The sequence below is a fragment of the Entelurus aequoreus genome, linkage group LG03 (genome assembly GCF_033978785.1).
Source record: "Entelurus aequoreus isolate RoL-2023_Sb linkage group LG03, RoL_Eaeq_v1.1, whole genome shotgun sequence".
Lineage (NCBI taxonomy): Eukaryota > Metazoa > Chordata > Actinopteri > Syngnathiformes > Syngnathidae > Entelurus > Entelurus aequoreus.
Window position 1 is genome coordinate 71,092,741 of NC_084733.1, and position 19,244 is coordinate 71,111,984.

The window sequence follows — 19,244 nt, forward strand, 5'->3', positions numbered from 1 at the left end:
ACAATATTTTATTATTATTTATTAACAAACGTACAGAAAATTGGTACCGTTGAGTACAGTTATCAAGTCCCAGCTACCAGGAATTGGTAACGAATTGGTTCAAATGTGAATGATAACTGTTTCCTAGCCTCCACACAGAAGCCTAATCCATATTTCAGAGACAGAACTTGAAAACGAGACCACGGAAATGCAGGAAATTGTGTACTTGGAGAGCAGCGAAGATCACCAGGGTGTTCAAGGGTCAAAATGCTGGCCGACTATGGAGCATGTGTATATATTAGAGCAGAGCTGGGCAAATATGTTGGCCCGGGGGCCACATTGAGAGAAAAAATGTGTCTGGGGGGGCCAATGTGTATGTGTGTATAAATTATACAGTACGTACACATTTAACTGTAAAAATCTGCTGTACAGTATGCGTGTTTGGGTCCCTTTTTTTCAGGAACACTAATACCAAAAGTCACAATGTCCGATAGGATTCTAAAAAAGTTATGACAGACCACCTCAAAAAACTGAATTGGAATTGTACAGTTTTTTACAGAATGGGACAGCCAAAATGTACATTAAAATAAAGAAAGTGGGATTTAAAATATTAACTATGAACAATAAAACACTGAATATTAACAACATATGAAAATCGCTCTTCTTCTACTTTTCAGACCAGCTCCTCCGTAGACATCTTTTACAATCAAGCAAAACACAACAAAAATGTAACAAACAGCAAATTATGAATACAAAGTGTAATAAACAACTACAATATGATATATTATCACTTTTATTCAGAAATTTGTTGTAAAAATCTACTCCCGCATATGTTTCTGACACACGCGTTTCGGGCAGGCTGCTCTGAAAACAAACCCCGCCCACTCTACTTTGTTCCTCGTCTAAGCTGCTGTGACGTAGATGACCGTAATAACTTGTATAACACTCGAAAGTGCAGATTTCAACCATTGAAATACTTTCTATAGTTCAAGACTTACGGTCATTTAAAAACAGCACTGCACATCATTATGGCAGCTACAGTTTGACGTTAAAGGTCTAAAAAAAACTATGTAGAACGTCCGGCGGGCCGGATTGAAAATCTTTATGGGCCGTATGTGGCCTGCGGGCCGTATTTTGCCCAGGTCTACACTACCGTTTAAAAGTTTGGGGTCACCCAAACAATTTTGTGGAATAGCCTTCATGTCTAAGACAAGAATAGACTGTCGAGTTTCAGATGAAAGTTCTCTTTTTCTGGCCATTTTAAGCGTTTACTTGACTCCACAAATGTGATGCTCCAGAAACTCAATCTGCTCAAAGGAAGGTCAGTTTTGTAGCTTCTGTAACGAGCTAAACTGTTTTCAGATGTGTGAACCTGATTGCACAAGGGTTTTCTAATCATCAATTAGCCTTCTGAGCCAATGAGCAAACACATTGTACCATTAGAACACTGGAGTGATAGTTGCTGGAAATGGGCCTCTATACACCTATGTAGATATTGCACCAAAAACCAGACATTTGCAGCTAGAATAGTCATTTACCACATTAGCAATGTATAGAGTGTATTTCTTTAAAGTTAAGACTAGTTTAAAGTTATCTTCATTGAAAAGTACAGTGCTTTTCCTTCAAAAATAAGGACATTTCAATGTGACCCCAAACTTTTGAACGGTAGTGTATATTAGAGGATTAGCTGCCAGCATTTTTTTTGTTATTTATGATTTATTTGAAAAAGCATAAAAGATCACAGAACTGTCGGCTTTACTATAAGAAAATGGAAGAGTTTGGGAACAACAGCAACTTAGCCACCAAGTGGTAGGCCAGAGTCTGGTGTGGATGAACTTGACTGGCCTGCAGAGAGTCCTGACCTGAACCCGATAGAAGACCTTTGGGATGACGGAGACTGAGGGCCAGGCCTTCGCGACCAACATCAGTGTGGGACCTCACCAATGCACTTTTGGAAGAATGGTTGAAAATTCCTATAAACACACTCCGCAACCTTGTGGACAGTCTTCCCAGAAGAGTTGAAGCTGTAATAGCTGCAAAAGGTGGACCGACATCATATTGAACCCTATTGGTTAGGAATGGGATGGCACTTCAAGTTCATATGTGAGTCAAGGCAGGTGGCCAAATACTTTTGGCAATATAGTGAATGTACCGAACTGTCAGAATGTCATACCGTTGCACCTTATGGAATGCATACTGTAGGTAGAGTCGTCATGACTTGAGTGCACTCACGTGCAAGTACACCCCTATTATCATCACTCACAGAGGAAAAAATCCTGAGCCGCCTGCTCCGCTTTGGACTGCGAGCCAAGTCAGAGACAAAGTCCACGGTCCTCCACTGGGTTATCAAACCGCGGGCCAGGCTTCCACCCATCTGTGGAAAACATGGAGGCATGTTCTCCCACACCGTACAGGCCGGCCTTTATCTGCAGATGGTACAACTGAGCAGGAATGTGACCTTTGATTTAGTTTCTCACGCAGGATGACCATCCCTGTGCAAAGTATGTGGATCGCATTCAGGGGCCTCCAAAGAGTGAACAAATAGGCACATGATCGCTTACATGGCCTGAGATTGCTTTAACGCAATTTAAAAATTTAGATAAGTGTTCAGGGAAAGTGCCCTCATGTGAGGCTCATTTCGACTGAAAAACTGGGGAAAAGGTGGCCTCCTCAAACACAAACGTTTAAAGATCTGTGAACACGCAAAAAAAAAACACATTGTTGTCCGAGGACGCGATGAACGTCCGACAGATCCTCAGCCACCTCTGACACTGACAACTAAAAGAGGTTGTGTGATGCTCTGAAGTGGAATGGTCTGGTTATTTCTGCTCTGCTTCATCACTTCTGAGCCTTGACCATGCAACTCGGCAGAAGGGGGTTTGTGCATACTCTCCGCACAGATGCGGGACGAGTGAACCGGCACAACAGCGCCTTGTTCCCCACCTTTTGTGCAGCTTCCTTAAGAGTAGCCAGAAGGGCCCTTGGTGTAGGAGTGTTACATTATACACCACTGTGATGTTGACGTGAAAAAAATTAATAAAAAATGAAAAAAATTAACATGCTTTGGTTGACCACAGATATGTTGAATAAAGCCGTGGCGAGAGTGGATAAAGTTTTTGGTGAATATCCAAAGATTTCAGGGCTTTTTTGAGAGCAATATCTTGTTTGAAGAAGAAATCTGTGGTCACCATTACATAAGAGTGGAATGCATCTATTTATTTTTTATGCAGGTGAGCCCGAGCTTTTGGTACACGGGCCCCTGATGAAAGAGCGACTATATGAGTCAACTGCTTGCCGGAGCACTCCCCTGCACTCTGCCAAGCAGGTAATTCACAAGCATGAATAAAAGATAATGGGCCACAGCTGACTCTTCTTTGCTACATTTAATGTCTTTAATTTCACCAGGTAAAACACTTTTCCTATCCGACAAACCCCCTCCCGTATAGTCCCCTCGTATTGGTTCCCTGGCTCATGAGAATGATGGTGGCAAAATAATTGCAATTTACACGATTGACTTGTAAAATACAAATTACAAAAATATTTGATCACTATACACAATAACAGGGTAGGCTGATTGTATTGTTTCTTTTCCACTGGAAATGATGACAATAAAATGAATGAACTACTCAGTTCCTGTGTCAAACTCTCACCACTAACAAACTCTTGACGACATGTGACAAATGGTAGAAGTTGGAGCTCACTTTGTAGGGCACGTTCCTTTCCTCTGCTGTGATTGTTTGTTACTGTTACTGAACAGCCTGGGCACATAGTAAACAATCAACCACATGGCTAATTTGCATAAGAGACGAGAGACTAACCTGATGCTGTGTTCAGCTCGGGGGTCTGGTTACGTAAGAAACAGACTATTGAGTCAACATATTTATCACGGTATAAACAAAGCTTATTTTCTGGTGTAAATGTTATTTAAATGTCCACTATATACTATACACATAGTTATATATATATATATATATATGTATGCATACATATATATGTATATATATGTATGCATACATATATATGTATATATTGTATATACACAGTATACAGTATATATATATATATATATATATATATATATATATATATATATATACACAGTATATACATATATGTACATATAAATATATACATATATACATTATATGTACAAATATGTGTACATATGTATGTATATATACACACATATATACCTACTGTATATATGTGTGTTTATATATATATATATATATATATATATATATATATATATATATATATATATATATATATATATATATATATATATATATATATATATATATATATATATATTTATTTTATTTATTTATTTTTTTTTAAATTTATTTTTTTACCAATAACTTTCTGCACTCCGAACTGATACAGATAACTTAAACATATCTATTTTTTATTTTTTTTAATTTAGATTTAAATGTAGTCCGGGCTCACCATTAAGGCTGGCTTTAGGGCAACTTCTATAGCAGAATTTTCCAAAGGCTTTCAAAACACTGTCGTAGCGAGGCTGGCATTTTAAGTGACTGATAAGGTTTGATGTGTTGAAACTCGACATTGGTTTCCTTCTTCGCAAACTTTGGTGCAAAAAGCACGCAAAATGTCTTCCTCTGAAACAGTGAAGAAGTCCCACACGATCGATGCCATGTCTGTTTACAACGAGGTAAAGTTGTCAAGAGGCCGTTTACAGCACGAGCAGGAGAAGAGGAGCGCTTGATTTGCGCATATTGCGTCATACTGCCATGATGTCCGTTGTAATATTGGCACAAATAGTCCATCTCTATTGGCGATGCTGATGTTAAAGGCCTACTGAAACCCACTACTACCGACCACGCAGTCTGATAGTTTATATATCAATGATGAAATCTTAACATTGCAACACATGCCAATACTTATAAAGTGCAATTTTAAATTTCCCGCGAAACTTCCGGTTGAAAACGTCTATGTATGATGACGTATGCGCGTGAAGTCAATCGTTGAAACGGAAGTATTCGGACACATTGTATCCAATACAAAAAGCTCGGTTTTCATCGCAAAATTCCACAGTATTCTGGACATCTGTGTTGGTGAATCTTTTGCAATTTGTTTAATGAACAATGAAGACTGCAAAGAAGAAAGCTGTAGGTGGGATCGGTGTATCAGTGGCTGGCTGCAGCAACACAACCAGGAGGACTTTGACTTGGATAGCAGACGCGCTATCCGACGCTAGCAGCCGACCGCATTGATGATCGGGTGAAGTCCTTCGTCGCTCCGTCGATCGCTGGAACGCAGGTGAGCACGGGTGTTGATGAGCAGATGAGGGCTGGCTGGCGTAGGTGGATAGCTAATGTTTTTTAGCATAGCTCTGTGAGGTCCCGTTGCTAAGTTAGCTTCAATGGCGTCGTTAGCAACAGCATTGTTAAGCTTCGCCAGGCTGGAAAGCATTAACCGTGTAGTTACAGGTCCATGGTTTAATAGTATTGTTGATTTTCTGTCTATCCTTCCAGTCAGGGGTTTATTTCTTTTGTTTCTATCTGCAGTTAAGCCCGATGCTATCACGTTAGCTCCGTAGCTAAAGTGCTTCGCCGATGTATTGTCGTGGAGATAAAAGTCACTGTGAATGTCCATTTCGCGTTCTCGACTCTCATTTTCAAAAGGATATAGTATCCGAGGTGGTTTAAAATACAAATCTGTGATCCACAATAGTAAAAGGAGAGAGTGTGGAATCCAATGAGCCAGCTTGTACCTAAGTTACGGTCAGAGCGAAAAAAGATGCGTCCTGCACTGCACTCTAGTCCTTCACTCTCACATTCCTCATCCACAAATCTTTCATCCTGGCTCAAATTAATGGGGTAATCGTCGCTTTCTCGGTCCGAATCGCTCTCGCTGCTGGTGTAAACAATGGGGAAATGTGAGGAGCCTTTCAACCTGTGACGTCACGCTACTTCCGGTACAGGCAAGGCTTTTTTTATCAGCGACCAAAAGTTGCAAACTTTATCGTTGATGTTCTCTACTAAATCCTTTCAGCAAAAATATGGCAATATCGCAAAATGATCAAGTATGACACATAGAATGGATTTGCTATCCCCGTTTCAATAAAATAAATTCATTTCAGTAGGCTTTTAAATAGCAGACACTATCAATAATTGATCTTGGATTGCGCTACAAACATGACGCGACTACCAAGAATGTTTCGGGGCGGATGCAGATCCGAAGCAAAGAAAGACTGGCGGGAGAGTTTTCTTAAAGGAAGTAGTAGTAAAACTGCTAACTATGAAGCTGGTGGCTATTTATTGCTACCACAAAAATGTGTGATGGCTAACATTAGCATTAGCATTTTGATTTGAGCATCGAAAGTAATTTACTAGTTTAGCAGGAAAACAGCCAAGGCAGCATTGTCTGAAATTACTCACGAGTGAAAGCTAGGCCAATGTTGATCCTGACTGTTCTTTTGACCGGTTTCTTTTTTTTTGTCACCTCAGACAAAACTTTTTGTTTCTTTGGTTGTTTTGGAGCTTCGGCCATGATAGCAGTAATTGTACGTAGACGTTCTTCATCTTCTTCTTTCTTTTAGTTTTCTGCCGACAAGTAGGCATTCAAGTAGACTTCCATCTTGTTAACGAATGGGGGAAGGGGGAGTGACGTATGTTGTAAAGCAAGTCAGCACAGTTGTAGTTTTTTGTGTGGCAGGGTTCCTCCCACCCTCCTCACAGTCACTTAGTGGCAGTGAAATCGATACAGGCCCTCTCAGGCCATGACAAAGGTGTCATTCAATTAGTTGTATGTCCATGTATCATCCGAAAAGTTATGAAAATATTTTACGAAGGTTGAAAGGTTAATTAGTGCTGCTTTAAGCTAGCCTGCTTCTCCAGTGAATGAGCAGTATCACTGCTCCGTGAGTTTATCAAAGTGTTATAAATCACGGTTTTCCAATCATTTCAATTCAAAACTGACCATCGGGAGTTGTACCATTGTTTATCCTTACACTCCTAATCAGCAATCATTTTTGGGACAATATACCATCCAGCAAAATGTATAAAACGCTGGGTTCTTGTGTGACTTTAGTACCAAGTTTTGGTTCAACTGAATTGGGTGCATTCACGACTTGAGAGGTGCCACTGTGTACAGGCAACAGCTTGGGATATGTTGAGAAAAAAAGATGTTGTTTTACAGATGTCTTCCAACAAGATCTCACATTCATTATTGTAATTTAGCTTGCTGTTTACGCTTCTGGCAGACAACACCCGATCCTGGCATAACAAGCACTGGCATTTATCTACTTGCATTCAATACTTCAATGCAAAAAAAAAAAAAAAGTATTGGATGTGCCAGGACTGAGTTCTACTGTACAATACAGCCAGCCTGATGACAGTTATTATATCTTCGGGGAAACAGGGTCATCCTTAGTGGTCAGCAGCAACTGATAGGTTTCCGCCACCATTTAGCGGCTGAACTTATCACGACGCGCAGACCTCCTGTGCTGTCTGACTGGCGACTACAATAAACACGTGTACACATTACCATTAACAATGCAGGTGTTTCATAAAACCTCAAATGAGGGGATATTCCATTGCCAGCACCCGGAACAAAAATAATTCTGTCATACTAAATTGGATTTACGGCTTTGTGCTACAGCCACATGAGCGTAGAATTCACCGTGGATGTGTCTTGCACACAAGGTCACTCACCTCGACAATGTCAGAGTTGGTTCTGCTCTCGTGGGGCTCGTTGTACTCCGTATACTTCAGCAGCACTTTGTCCATGTCGGTGCTGGCGTATTGGAACAGTTTGTTGGAGCTGTTGAAGATGATGAGGGCGATCTCGCAGTCGCACAGGACGCTCAGCTCGTAGGCCTTCTTCATCAGGCCAAACTTCCTCTTCGTGAAGGTAACCTGGGGAACAACATGGGTTACACAGGAAGCAATCTCTTGTTCAATGAGAAGTACCGTATTTTTCGGACCATAAGTCGCAGTTTTTTTCATAGTTTGGCCGAGGGTGCGACTTATACTCAGGAGCGACTTATGTGTGAAATTATTAACACATTACCGTAAAATATAAAATAATAGTATTCAGCTCATTCACGTAAGAGACTAGACGTATAAGATTTCATGGGATTTAGCGATTAGGAGTGACAAATTGTTTGGTAAACGTATAGCATGTTCTATATGTTATAGTTATTTGAATGACTCTTACCATAATATGTTACGTTAACATACCAGGCACGTTCTCAGTTGGTAACGTACACTTATTCAGCCTGTTGTTCACTATTCTTTATTTATTTTAAATTGCCTTTCAAATGTCTATTCTTGGTGTTGGGTTTTATCAAATAAATTTCCCCGAAAAATTAGACTTATACTCCAGTGCGACTTATATATGTTTTTTTCCTTCTTTATTATGCATTTTCGGCAGGTGCGACTTATACTCCGGTGAGACTTATACTCCGAAAAATACGGTACAGCATTTTTTAGACTGTAAGCCGTTACTTTGAATCTCGCTGCTTATAAAACGCTGAGGTTAACTTATGGATTTTTCTTTGCTAACGGCCATAATATTTTGTATTCGACAAATAGTTTTCGTAGAACATCAACAGAGACACTGAAAAGGTGTGTTGGGGCTACGGCGCCATCTTTTGGACGAGTTCGGTCACTGCAGGTGGTGCGGGTTAAAAATGTACTTCCTGTTCAAGCCCTTTGAACCGGAAGTACAGCCGTCCATAGCGTTTCTGCTCGAAAGGATTTGTCATTATCACTCCAAGCAAAGTTTGTAAGTTTTATGACATAACTAAAACAATTCTCACTTACTAAACTGACCCAAGTAATAATAATAATAATAATGGATTAGATTTATATAGCGCTTGTCTAGACACTCAAAGTGCTTCACAGAGAAGTGAGAACCCATCATTAATTCACACATGGTGGTGGTAAGCAACTTTTGTAGCCACAGCTGCCCTCGGGTAGACTGACGGAAGCGTGGTTGCCAGTTTGCGCCTATGGCCCCGGTATAGCTCGGTTGGTAGAGTGGCCGTGCCAGCAACTTGAGGGTTGCAGGTTCAATTCCCGCTTCCGCCATCCTAGTCACTGCCGTTGTGTCCTTGGGCAAGACACTTTACCCACCTGCTCCCAGTGCCACCCAGACTGGTTTAAATGTAACTTAGATATTGGGTTTCACAATGTAAAGCGCTTTGAGTCACTTGAGAAAAAGCGCTATATAAATGTAATTCACTTCACTTCACTTCACTTCCGACCACCCCTTATCATTCATCATTCATTTGCCAGTGTGAGCGGCACTGGGGGCAAGGGTGAAGTGTCCTGCCCAAGGACACAACGGCAGCGATTTGGATGGTAAGAGGCGGGGAGCAAACCTGCAACCCTCGGGTTTCTGGCACGGCCGCTCTACCCACTACATCATGCCTCCCCTTAGTGTGATGTCTGTAGGAGTGTTTTCATACATATTTGTAAATTATGTTTTGTTTAATAAGCCGTTTTGCTGCCGTGTCACAGGCACTGTTTGGAAACAACTAAGGTAATAAACATTTACAGAATCTTTTGTAGCAGTATATATCTGCGGCTTACGGTGCGCTTATTTGTACTTGCTATTGTAATGTAATGAAGCTGGCGTCGTTAGCATTAGCGAATATGTTAACACATTTACGAATGCTTATGTTAGTATTATTAACTTACAATGGCATTCTTTTTGTATTGTAAATTCACCAAAACGTCACCATGGAGTTATTGAGTCTGCTTAGCTGATTGGAGAGCTAGCTTCCGCAGCTATTAGGTCCATGACGATGACTTCTATTTTGTTTGATCAACCGTTTTACTGCCGTGTTACAGACACTGTTTGGAAAAAACGTCCCCCGTTTATTTGGCTTTTTGTGTCGTTTTTTGTGGAGAGAATCCTCAGTGCTGAGCTCTGTAGAACTTGCACCTGGCTCGCTGACAACAAGCTATCCATGCACTTGGGTAAAACAGAATCCATCCTGTTTGGGTCCCACATCAACCTCAAGAAAGTCAATGACTTCACCATAAAAGTGGGTAACATTGTTATCACCAGGAAAGATGAGGTCACCTACCTAGGTTCCATTCTAGAGGCTAACCTTTCCTGTGATAAAATGGCAACCAAGGTAATCAAAAAGGTTAACCAACGAACGAGATTTCTCTACAGAATCTTCTCTCTGGTCAACAAAAGCACGTTGAGGATTCTGGCGGGAACTCTCGTTCAACCCTTTTTCGATTACGCATGCACCTCCTGGTACCCTAGCACCTCCAAAACCCTCAAATCTAAACTCCAAACATCTCAGAACAAGCTAGTCAGGTTACTGCTAGACCTCCACCCCAGATCCCACCTCACTCCTACCCACTTCTCTAAAGCGGGCTGGCTAAAGGTGGAGGACAGAGTTAAACAACTTGCACTGAGCCTAGTCTATAAAATCCGCTACACCTCCCTGATACCGAAGTACATGTCAAACTACTTCCTTAACGTAAATGACCGCCATAACCACAACACCAGGCGGAGCTCCACTAACCACGTTAAACCCAGATTCCGAACTAACAAAGGTCTTAACTCATTCTCTTTCTATGCCACATCAATGTGGAATGCGCTCCCAACAGGTATAAAAGAAAGGGCATCTCTATCCTCCTTCAAAACCGCAATAAAAGTTCACCTCCAGGCAGCTACAACCCTAAACTAACACCCTCCCAGGATTGCTAATAATCAAATGTAAACAATTAAATGCAGATACTTTTTCTTATGCCTTCTGATCTCTCTCTCTCTCTCTCTCTCTCTCTCTCTCTCTCTCTCTCTCTCTCTCTCTCTCTCTCTCTCTCTCTCTCTCTCTCTCTCTCTCTATGTCCACTACTTGATGTCCATATCCTACCCCCCCCCCTCCTCCACACCCCTGATTGTAAATAATGTAAATAATTCAATGTGATTATCTTGTGTGATGACTGTATTATGATGATAGTATATATGATAGTATATATCTGTATCATGAATCAATTTAAGTGGACCCCGACTTAAACAAGTTGAAAAACGTATTCGGGTGTTACCATTTAGTGGTCAATTGTACGGAATATGTACTTCACTGTGCAACCTACTAATAAAAGTCTCAATCTCAATCAATCAATTCGATATATTGTATATTCTGAAAAAACACCAGAAAGGTGCTGACACGCGTGCAATGAAAAGTACAGTACAATATATCTTGTTTAATGCTTTAAACAAATAAACTTATTTTTACACTTGTGTGATGAGTTGGAAATTCCAAAAGTTGCATTTTTGTTTAAAAAGTGATGCATCTGCAATGCAAATCACCATTTCGTGACGCCATATTTGATTATTGTTTTCCCATCTTCATGTTATCAGTGTTAACTTATTGTTACGCATGTTTTATTGTTTGTACAATTTTTACAAAGATGACACTGAAAGGGTTTACTTCAGGTTGTATTATTGTCTACGGAGGAAAAAATATATTCCATGATATAACATCTTACTTTTTTTTTTCGTTTTGTTACGATACAGTGTTCTGATAGGCAACATGAGCGACAAAGACATGTGTCGTCCATTAGAGGAGCCTGCACATACACAGTGCATGTTCGAAATGTCTTGTCAAGACGTCAGGGTGAGATGCACGAGACGGCGAGCTGAGTCAGAGCTTTGGCAACAACATGGGTCCATACATTACTGACGCTAGCCCCTGACTCCGTATATGGAAAGTTATCTGTGTAGCGCAGCATAAGCCTTGTAACTTGAGCCCTCAGATGGGACTTTGGGTCATACATCACTCCGATGGTAATGCAACTCCCCTCACCTCAGCAAAGCAAAGTGACGAGATGTCCCGTATCTGTGCAGGTCTGTTTCTGTGGTCAGCTCAGTCCCGTGCACACCTCATTATGTTGCACCACCTTTTCAACGGTACCATACAACCATTTTTATTAGGGCTGTGAATCTTTGGGCTACACACCATTTGATTCTTGGGAGAAACGATTCAGTATAGATTCAAAACGATTCTCGAATAACATTGAGTGCCAGTTGTATGAATAACTACATGCATCCATAAAATAAATTACCATCTGCGTAACATTTCTAGATTAATAATATTCTACCCAAACATTTAATAAAGTCAAATACGAAGAAGGCAACAAGAGAAGTATGCAACACTTTTCTTTTCTAAAGTAAAAGGAAAGTAAATCTGTACAGCAGATATGGACATCTACCATCTACATCAAAAATATGATTTGCCTGAGTGGCTGGACAGGACAGATAAAAAAAATATAATAATCATTTTTATTTTTAAGAATCGTTACAGATAAGAATCCAGATTCATTCGGGAAAAAAATGCTTTTGACACCCCTGATTTTTATAGTAAGAAACACAATTAAATACGTTTTATCCTCTGAGCCTGAAAAACAATCCGATCTAAAAAGTATATTAGTCTACGTATGTGTACTATAGGAAAACAATATAGAACTTTGTTTTAAGGGTCACCTATGACGAATTGTATCTTTTCTGACTTAAAAATGGTATAATATCAGACTCATGCATACCTTGCAAACACAAGAATGGTATGATAAAGTATTATTTTCACCTAATCTTGGCATACCGTATGTATAACAACATAAACACGCAGTGACATAAATGCTACTAAAAGCATTTATTTTATGCAAGGTGTGAATCGATCGGAAATTGTGCAGGTGTACCTAATAATGTGACTGGGTGAGTCTATATACCAAATTGTGGTACGTGTGCCACTCGTGGTACGCGGGCCCCATCTATGGGTATGCTAAAGAATCACTGGAAAAAAGTAGCATTTTGTTTTTTTTCCTATATTCAAACAAAGTGTTGCTGTTCAAACTGTGTGTAATGTTACAGTGGCCAAAAATATTAAATATACTTGTTAAATAAAACCTCTGTCTTGTTTTTAATGAATACTTAAGCCTATAAGGTTACTGTATTTAAATGTTGGTCTGAGGTGGTTCTTGGTGGAAAAAGTTTAAGAATTACTGTTATATGTTATATTGTTCATAAACTTATTTTGGTGGTGACAACTTCAATATCTATAAATTAGGGATGTCAGAATTAAAGAGTTAACTCATTTGATTAATCATTAAAAAAAATCCACATTAATCATGTTACATCACACTTAGATTAATTATGCAATTTATACAAGCTCTTTTACTTTAACAGCTATACGGTCAGTGATCAGATAAATACATACGTCAGTACAAAAACAATTTCTGACTGATGTGCAACACCCCGGCGACCCCGAAAGGGACAAGCGGTAGAAAATGGATGGATGGATGTGCTCGCTGGCACATTTCAAACCAAAATACAGCTTGAAAGAACTTCAGATAACAATGTTACCAAGTTGTGAGCAGATAAATGGCATGCAGTCAAGTAAAATGTTACTGGATGATAGTCTGACAATGAAATTACATTTGTGTACAAATATTGAGGTCTTTTCTGAAGCTAATTTTTATTATGCAAGCAAGTAATCGCCTGTGATTAATCATGTTTAATCCAAATTCTAAATGTGTTTATTCGTTATTCCAGAGTACAGTTTTAGAAGATAGATTTAAACACGGTGGGGCGAGGTTTCATTTGCAACCTGCAGACGGACTCAAAAAACGGGTTATAAAAGTGACTGGGGAGCAAAACTTACGAACATTTTTTTACAGCAAAGCATATCCAATATCTATTATCTAGACCCAAGAAAGTGTTTTAAATGTAGATTAATTTTAAGTTCAATTAATTCTTGAATAAAAAAAAAATTATGTTCCCGCATATTATCAGTAAAACTATATTTTGAGAATTGATACTCTGAAGGATAAAAACATGACGTCAGCTATGGAAAGAGCTTCACCACAGTCGATCAACTGGACTGATACTAGGACAATTCGTATGTGCAATTGTAGACACTCAAAGTTGATTTACATGAAGGTAGGCGGCTTGTTATGTCAGGGTTTCCCCTAATGTAATAATTATGTAATTAAATGTGGCACACCGCCACAGCTTTTTCATTGCTGCCACACCTTGAAAACAAATTATCTAATATCATCTATGGTAGTCCCTAGATGAAGTCACACAAAGTCTGACGCTATTTTTAGCTTTTATTGCCAATCTTATGCGAACAAAGGACACAATTTCAACAGGTTTACCTCCCTCGCAAACACTTTTGTCTCTGTGCTTCCCCGGACACACAACAACACTTCCTCATTCTCCCCCAATATGCTTTCAGGCACCGAGGGTGTGTTCATGATCATGGGAAAAATAAACATCAAAACATAAAACATTACCACCAGTAGGTTGTTACAGTATGAATGGATATATAAATATAGCCTATTATTTGCGCACTGTTGACAAGTGATGTACCGAAAACACGGCCACTGAAAACAGCGCTGTCAAAGCCGGATGTACACAAGACGCACGCCATTGTCTTGTGCGTAGTCAGCATGTCTGCGAAGTGAACGTAACTTTAACAATCAACCTTCTCAGTGGCCTTGTGGTTAGAGTGTCCGCCCTGAGACTGGAAAGTCTTGAGTTCAAACCCCGGCCGAGTCATACTAAACACTATAAAAAATGGGACCCATTGCCTCCCTGCTTGGCACTCAGCATCAAGGGTTGGAATTGATTTCCGAGCGCGGCCACCGCTGCTGCTCACTGCTCCCCTCACCTCCCAGGGGGTGAACATGGGGATGGGTCAAATGCAGAGGATAATTTCACCACAACTAGTGTGTGTGTGACTATCGTTGGGACTTTAACTTTATATATCCTAAATATATATCCTAGATATACTTGCGGACAGCGGTCCATAAAATGTGCAAATATTAAGACGGTGGCGGCTTTTAAGGAGCAAAACTGTGGCACCGCGAAGCAAGCGTGACGTCACGCTCGCCTCTCTCGACAGGGACATCGAGGGACAGGAGGAGACTTCTAAACACAAGTACATTTTATAATGACATCAGAAAAAGATGCTAGATTTGTTGTTCGTCCTTTTTAAATTTAAAAACGTCATTAAAAGTCTCGAGAAACTTGAAAAATTCTCAGAATACATTGTACAATAAGCAGCGACAATATGGTTAAACGATACAAATATACAGTACAGGCCAAAAGTTTGGACACACCTTCTCATTCAATGTGTTTTCTTTATTTTCATGACTATTTACATTGTAGATCGTCACTGAAGGCATCAAAACTATGAATGAACACATGTGGAGTTATGTACTTAACAAAAAAATTGAATGAATTAACCAAAGAAATCAAACAAAGCACCAATATGATTCAGTTTAAGAGACTGTTCAAACTACAAGTGTTAACAAAGTACACAGAACAAGAATTATGATGCCCATCTTGAACCCTTGTTTTCCCTTTTTTTTATTGAGACAAAGATTCTTTATGTATTTAATATTTGTTTGCTTACTATGGTATATTATTTATTTATTATTTATTTGTTCACTGTTCTGTTACAGACAACGGGGAAATTGGAAACAATTGCTATGGTATAAAAGGGGTAGGATTAAATACGCTCTTCTTCCTACTCCTTTTTGGACGTGCTGTAAAGAAACAACTGGAATTGTGTGATGCATTACATTGTATCGTATGCATGTTTCGAATAAACTGAAACTGAAACTGAAATGTACTGTGTGCATTTACATACAGTACAGGCCAAAAGTTTGGACACACCTTCTCCTCATTCAATGCGTTTTCTTTATTTTCATGACTATTTACATTATAGATTGTCACTAAAGGCATCAAAACTACGAATGAACATGTACTTAACAAAAAAGGTGAAATAACTAAAAACATGTTTGATGTTGTAGTTTAATCAAAATAGCCACCATTTGCTCTGATTACTTTTTTGCACACTCGTGGCATTCTCTCGATGAGCTTCAAGAGGTAGTCACCTGAAATGGTTTTCACTTCACAGGTGTGCTTGAAGCTCATTGAGAGAATGCCAAGAGTGTTCAAAGCAGCAATCAGAGCAAAGGGTGGCTATTTTGAAGAAATTAGAATACAAATCATGTTTTCAGTTATTTCACCTTTTTTTGTTAAGTATATAACTCCACATATCTTCATAGTTGTGATGCCTTCAGTGACAATCTACAAAGTAATTAGTCATGAAAATAAAGAAAACACATTGAATGAGGAGAAGGTGTGTCCAAACTTTTGGCCTGTACTGTATATGTTGATACTAATCAATAATAGCACATTTGTTTTCAATGTATGTACACATTTTATGAGCCTCTTTAAAGAAAATCATATCATCGTAGCAGATTATGCAAATATGTAAGGACGTCATGGTGACCACGCCCTAACCACGCCCCCAATGGAGGGAAAAGCCTGGACGTGACTATCTATCTGAGTACTTTCCACCTGCCTTGAGAACCTTGCACACCTTGCTCATCCGCCTGTTTGCATATGTGTTTGTTTGCTTAACCGAGCGGAATGCGAGTGAGTGTCACGTGAACGAAACGATTAACAAATTGCACACTCTTTAGCAGATGAAAGCGGCCTAAGCCATGGAGATGTCTGTTTTTGTGTTGTTTTTTTTTCCAACAGGAAGCACGCGGATTGATGATGGGTCACAGAGTGCTGAGTGCCCGGGTGCTGAGGCAGGCACAATAAGCCACGTCCCACTAGAGGTGACTTTACATTGCTGCTGGTTGTGTATTTACCTTTAATTGAGAAAGAACTGGTAGTGTATGTCTAGATTATGTCCACTTGATGTTGTGTCAATGTAGTGCAAATGCCTATCAGATGTTAACAATAAGTTGTCTTTATTCATATAAATAGCAGGAAATAACTTTTATCAAGCCCATCAGTCGAGACAGTGGGGAAACACAAATGGCCTTGGAGATAATGACAGTCACACTAAGTCAAGCACTACTTTAATTCACAAAAATGATGCCGCACAAACAACCACTGATGTCCATTAGTTTCTTAATAAGACATGCACAGTAGCATAGAGGTGTATAGATTCATTTTAACGATCTCTATACAAACGACATTTGTAAAGTTACAAAGGACTTAAAGTTAGTATTATTTGCAGATAATACAGTTGTGTTTTGTTCAGGAGAGAACACACAGAAGCTAATACAAATAATAACAAAAGAAATGAACAAATTATAAAGATGGTTTGACAAAAACAGACTATCTTTGAATCTCAGTAAAACTAAAATAATGTTATTTGGCAACAGTAGAAGAGAAAGTCAAACACAAATACAAATAGACGGAGTAGATGCTGAAAGGTTAAAGGAAACACATTTTTGGGTGTAATAGTAGATGACAAAATGAACTGGAAATTTAATGTAAAAAATATACAACATAAAGTAGCAAGAACACACATTCTTGGCTTTTTTATGCATTCAAAATAATAAATAAATAGCTAACAATTGAGACAACAGATCGAGGGTCCTCTATTGCGACCATAAAACCCTCTAAAAACATCCAGAAAGTTCCAACAATACTCCATTTACATGTCATGACCTGGAAATTAACCAAATATGAGTGATATTGTTTTTATAAGCGCCAACGCAGACGGACTGTTTTAGCGCCGCATTGATAGCAGTGAGCTAATGCTAGCTTACGCCGTTATTGTTGACACACAAAGCCAGCGGCTGCTTCTGCTTTGTCTCAAACTTCGTAAAAGTAAATTTTAGATGATAATTAATGCATCTCTGACCTGCTAGTAGACAAATGTGGCCATGGATCGACAGGCTGGTCGACTTTGACGTCCCCCGAGATCGCAAAAAAGATGTGGTTGTAGCAACATTTATTAACCCTTCGTGGGGATTGCGATTGAATCTTCATCTAAACGGGATTATGTGAGCGTTCCGTCAGTCGGCATCCCAGCGAGAGTGGAAATATTACAGTAAGTGTTTGTTTTATTATGGTTTGTTATGTTTAGTTTGTATGTTTAGCACCTAGCAATGATGCTAATGCTATAGTGTTTCAATAAAGCTGCATCTGTTAAGCACTCGGCTTCTAAAACCTTCTGCTCATTCTCTTTGTGTTCGGGCTCAGTTATATAAGGGTCTGCCTCATCATTTTTACCAAAGCAATCGCTGTTGGCTCTCACAAAGTCTGCTTGATTAGCATTGTTGTTGATGGGGAAAGGATCTGTGGTTCCTCCTCTACGTCATGGATCACGTGACTGGTTTGCTCATTAACCCTAAAAATGACTTGGGAATTTCCATAAGATTGATACTATTTTAATGATATCCATTTACTCGCAAACTTTGGAAGTATTTTGGTGTCATAAATCAGATATATATAACAGCTTCATTATACTTGTTTTTCCACTCTACTGGTACTTTAAATCTTGAGAAAATTATTTTTTAAGAGTGCATAGATCCACTCCATCACATTTTTTAAATATACAGTACAGGCCAAAATTTTGAACACCTCATTCAATGTGTTTTCTTTATTTTCATGACTATTTACATTGTAGATTGTCACTGAAGGCATCAAAACTATGAATGAACACATGTGGAGTTATGTACTTGACAAAAAAAGGTGAAATAACTGAAAACATGTTTTCTATTCTAGTTTCTTCAAAATAGCCACCCTTTGCTCTGATTAATGCGTTGCACACTCTTGGCATTCTCTCGATGAGCTTCAAGAGGTAGTTGCCTGAAATGGTTTTCACTTCACAGGTGTGCTTGAAGCTCATAGAGAGAATTCCAAGAGTGTGCAAAGCAGTAATCAGAGCAAAGGGTGGCTATTTTGAAGAAACTAGAATCCATTCATCCACACACTAAAAAATGTTGGGTTAAAAAATAATCAAATTTTAACCCAACTGCTGGTTCAGAAGAGGACAAACCCCTTATTTGAGTTATTCTAACTCAACATTTTGTGATTTAACCCAACTTTAGTGTTGAATTATTCAACCACAAAGTTGAGTTATGATAACTTCATGTTGGGTTATTCCCAACCAAACACTTGGGTTGAATTATTTAACCCAAAAGTTGAATTTTGCTAACTCAATGTTGGGTGATTGTAAATAATGTTAATGAGATGAGTCCATAATAAAATTCCCTTCAAGAAAAAAGTAACTTTTTAATTAAAAACAAAAAGTCTTTTACCCAAAAATGCGCTACTCGTTGAAAAACAACCCAAAAATGGTTCATAATTTTGAAAACCCAGAAATTTAGTTAAAATAATACCCTTGTAACCCAAAAAATGAATTGCTCTTCATAAAAAAAAAATATTTTAATACCTATGATATACACCTTAAACTTCTTAATGTTTTGTTTAACACCCTGGGTAGATTTATT

At 39.0% G+C, this 19,244-nt stretch overlaps 1 protein-coding gene across 4 annotated transcripts in view; it reads right to left on the reverse strand.

The window, feature by feature from the left end:
• The window catches only part of mef2aa (myocyte enhancer factor 2aa), a 195,433-nt gene that overhangs the window by 85,424 nt on the left and 90,765 nt on the right, over positions 1–19,244 (reverse strand). For all 4 annotated transcript variants that reach the window (XM_062042587.1, XM_062042588.1, XM_062042589.1 and 1 more), the window contains exon 3: positions 7,659–7,862. In XM_062042587.1, coding sequence (XP_061898571.1) covers positions 7,659–7,862 — 204 coding nt within the window. The remainder of the gene's footprint in view (positions 1–7,658; positions 7,863–19,244) is intronic.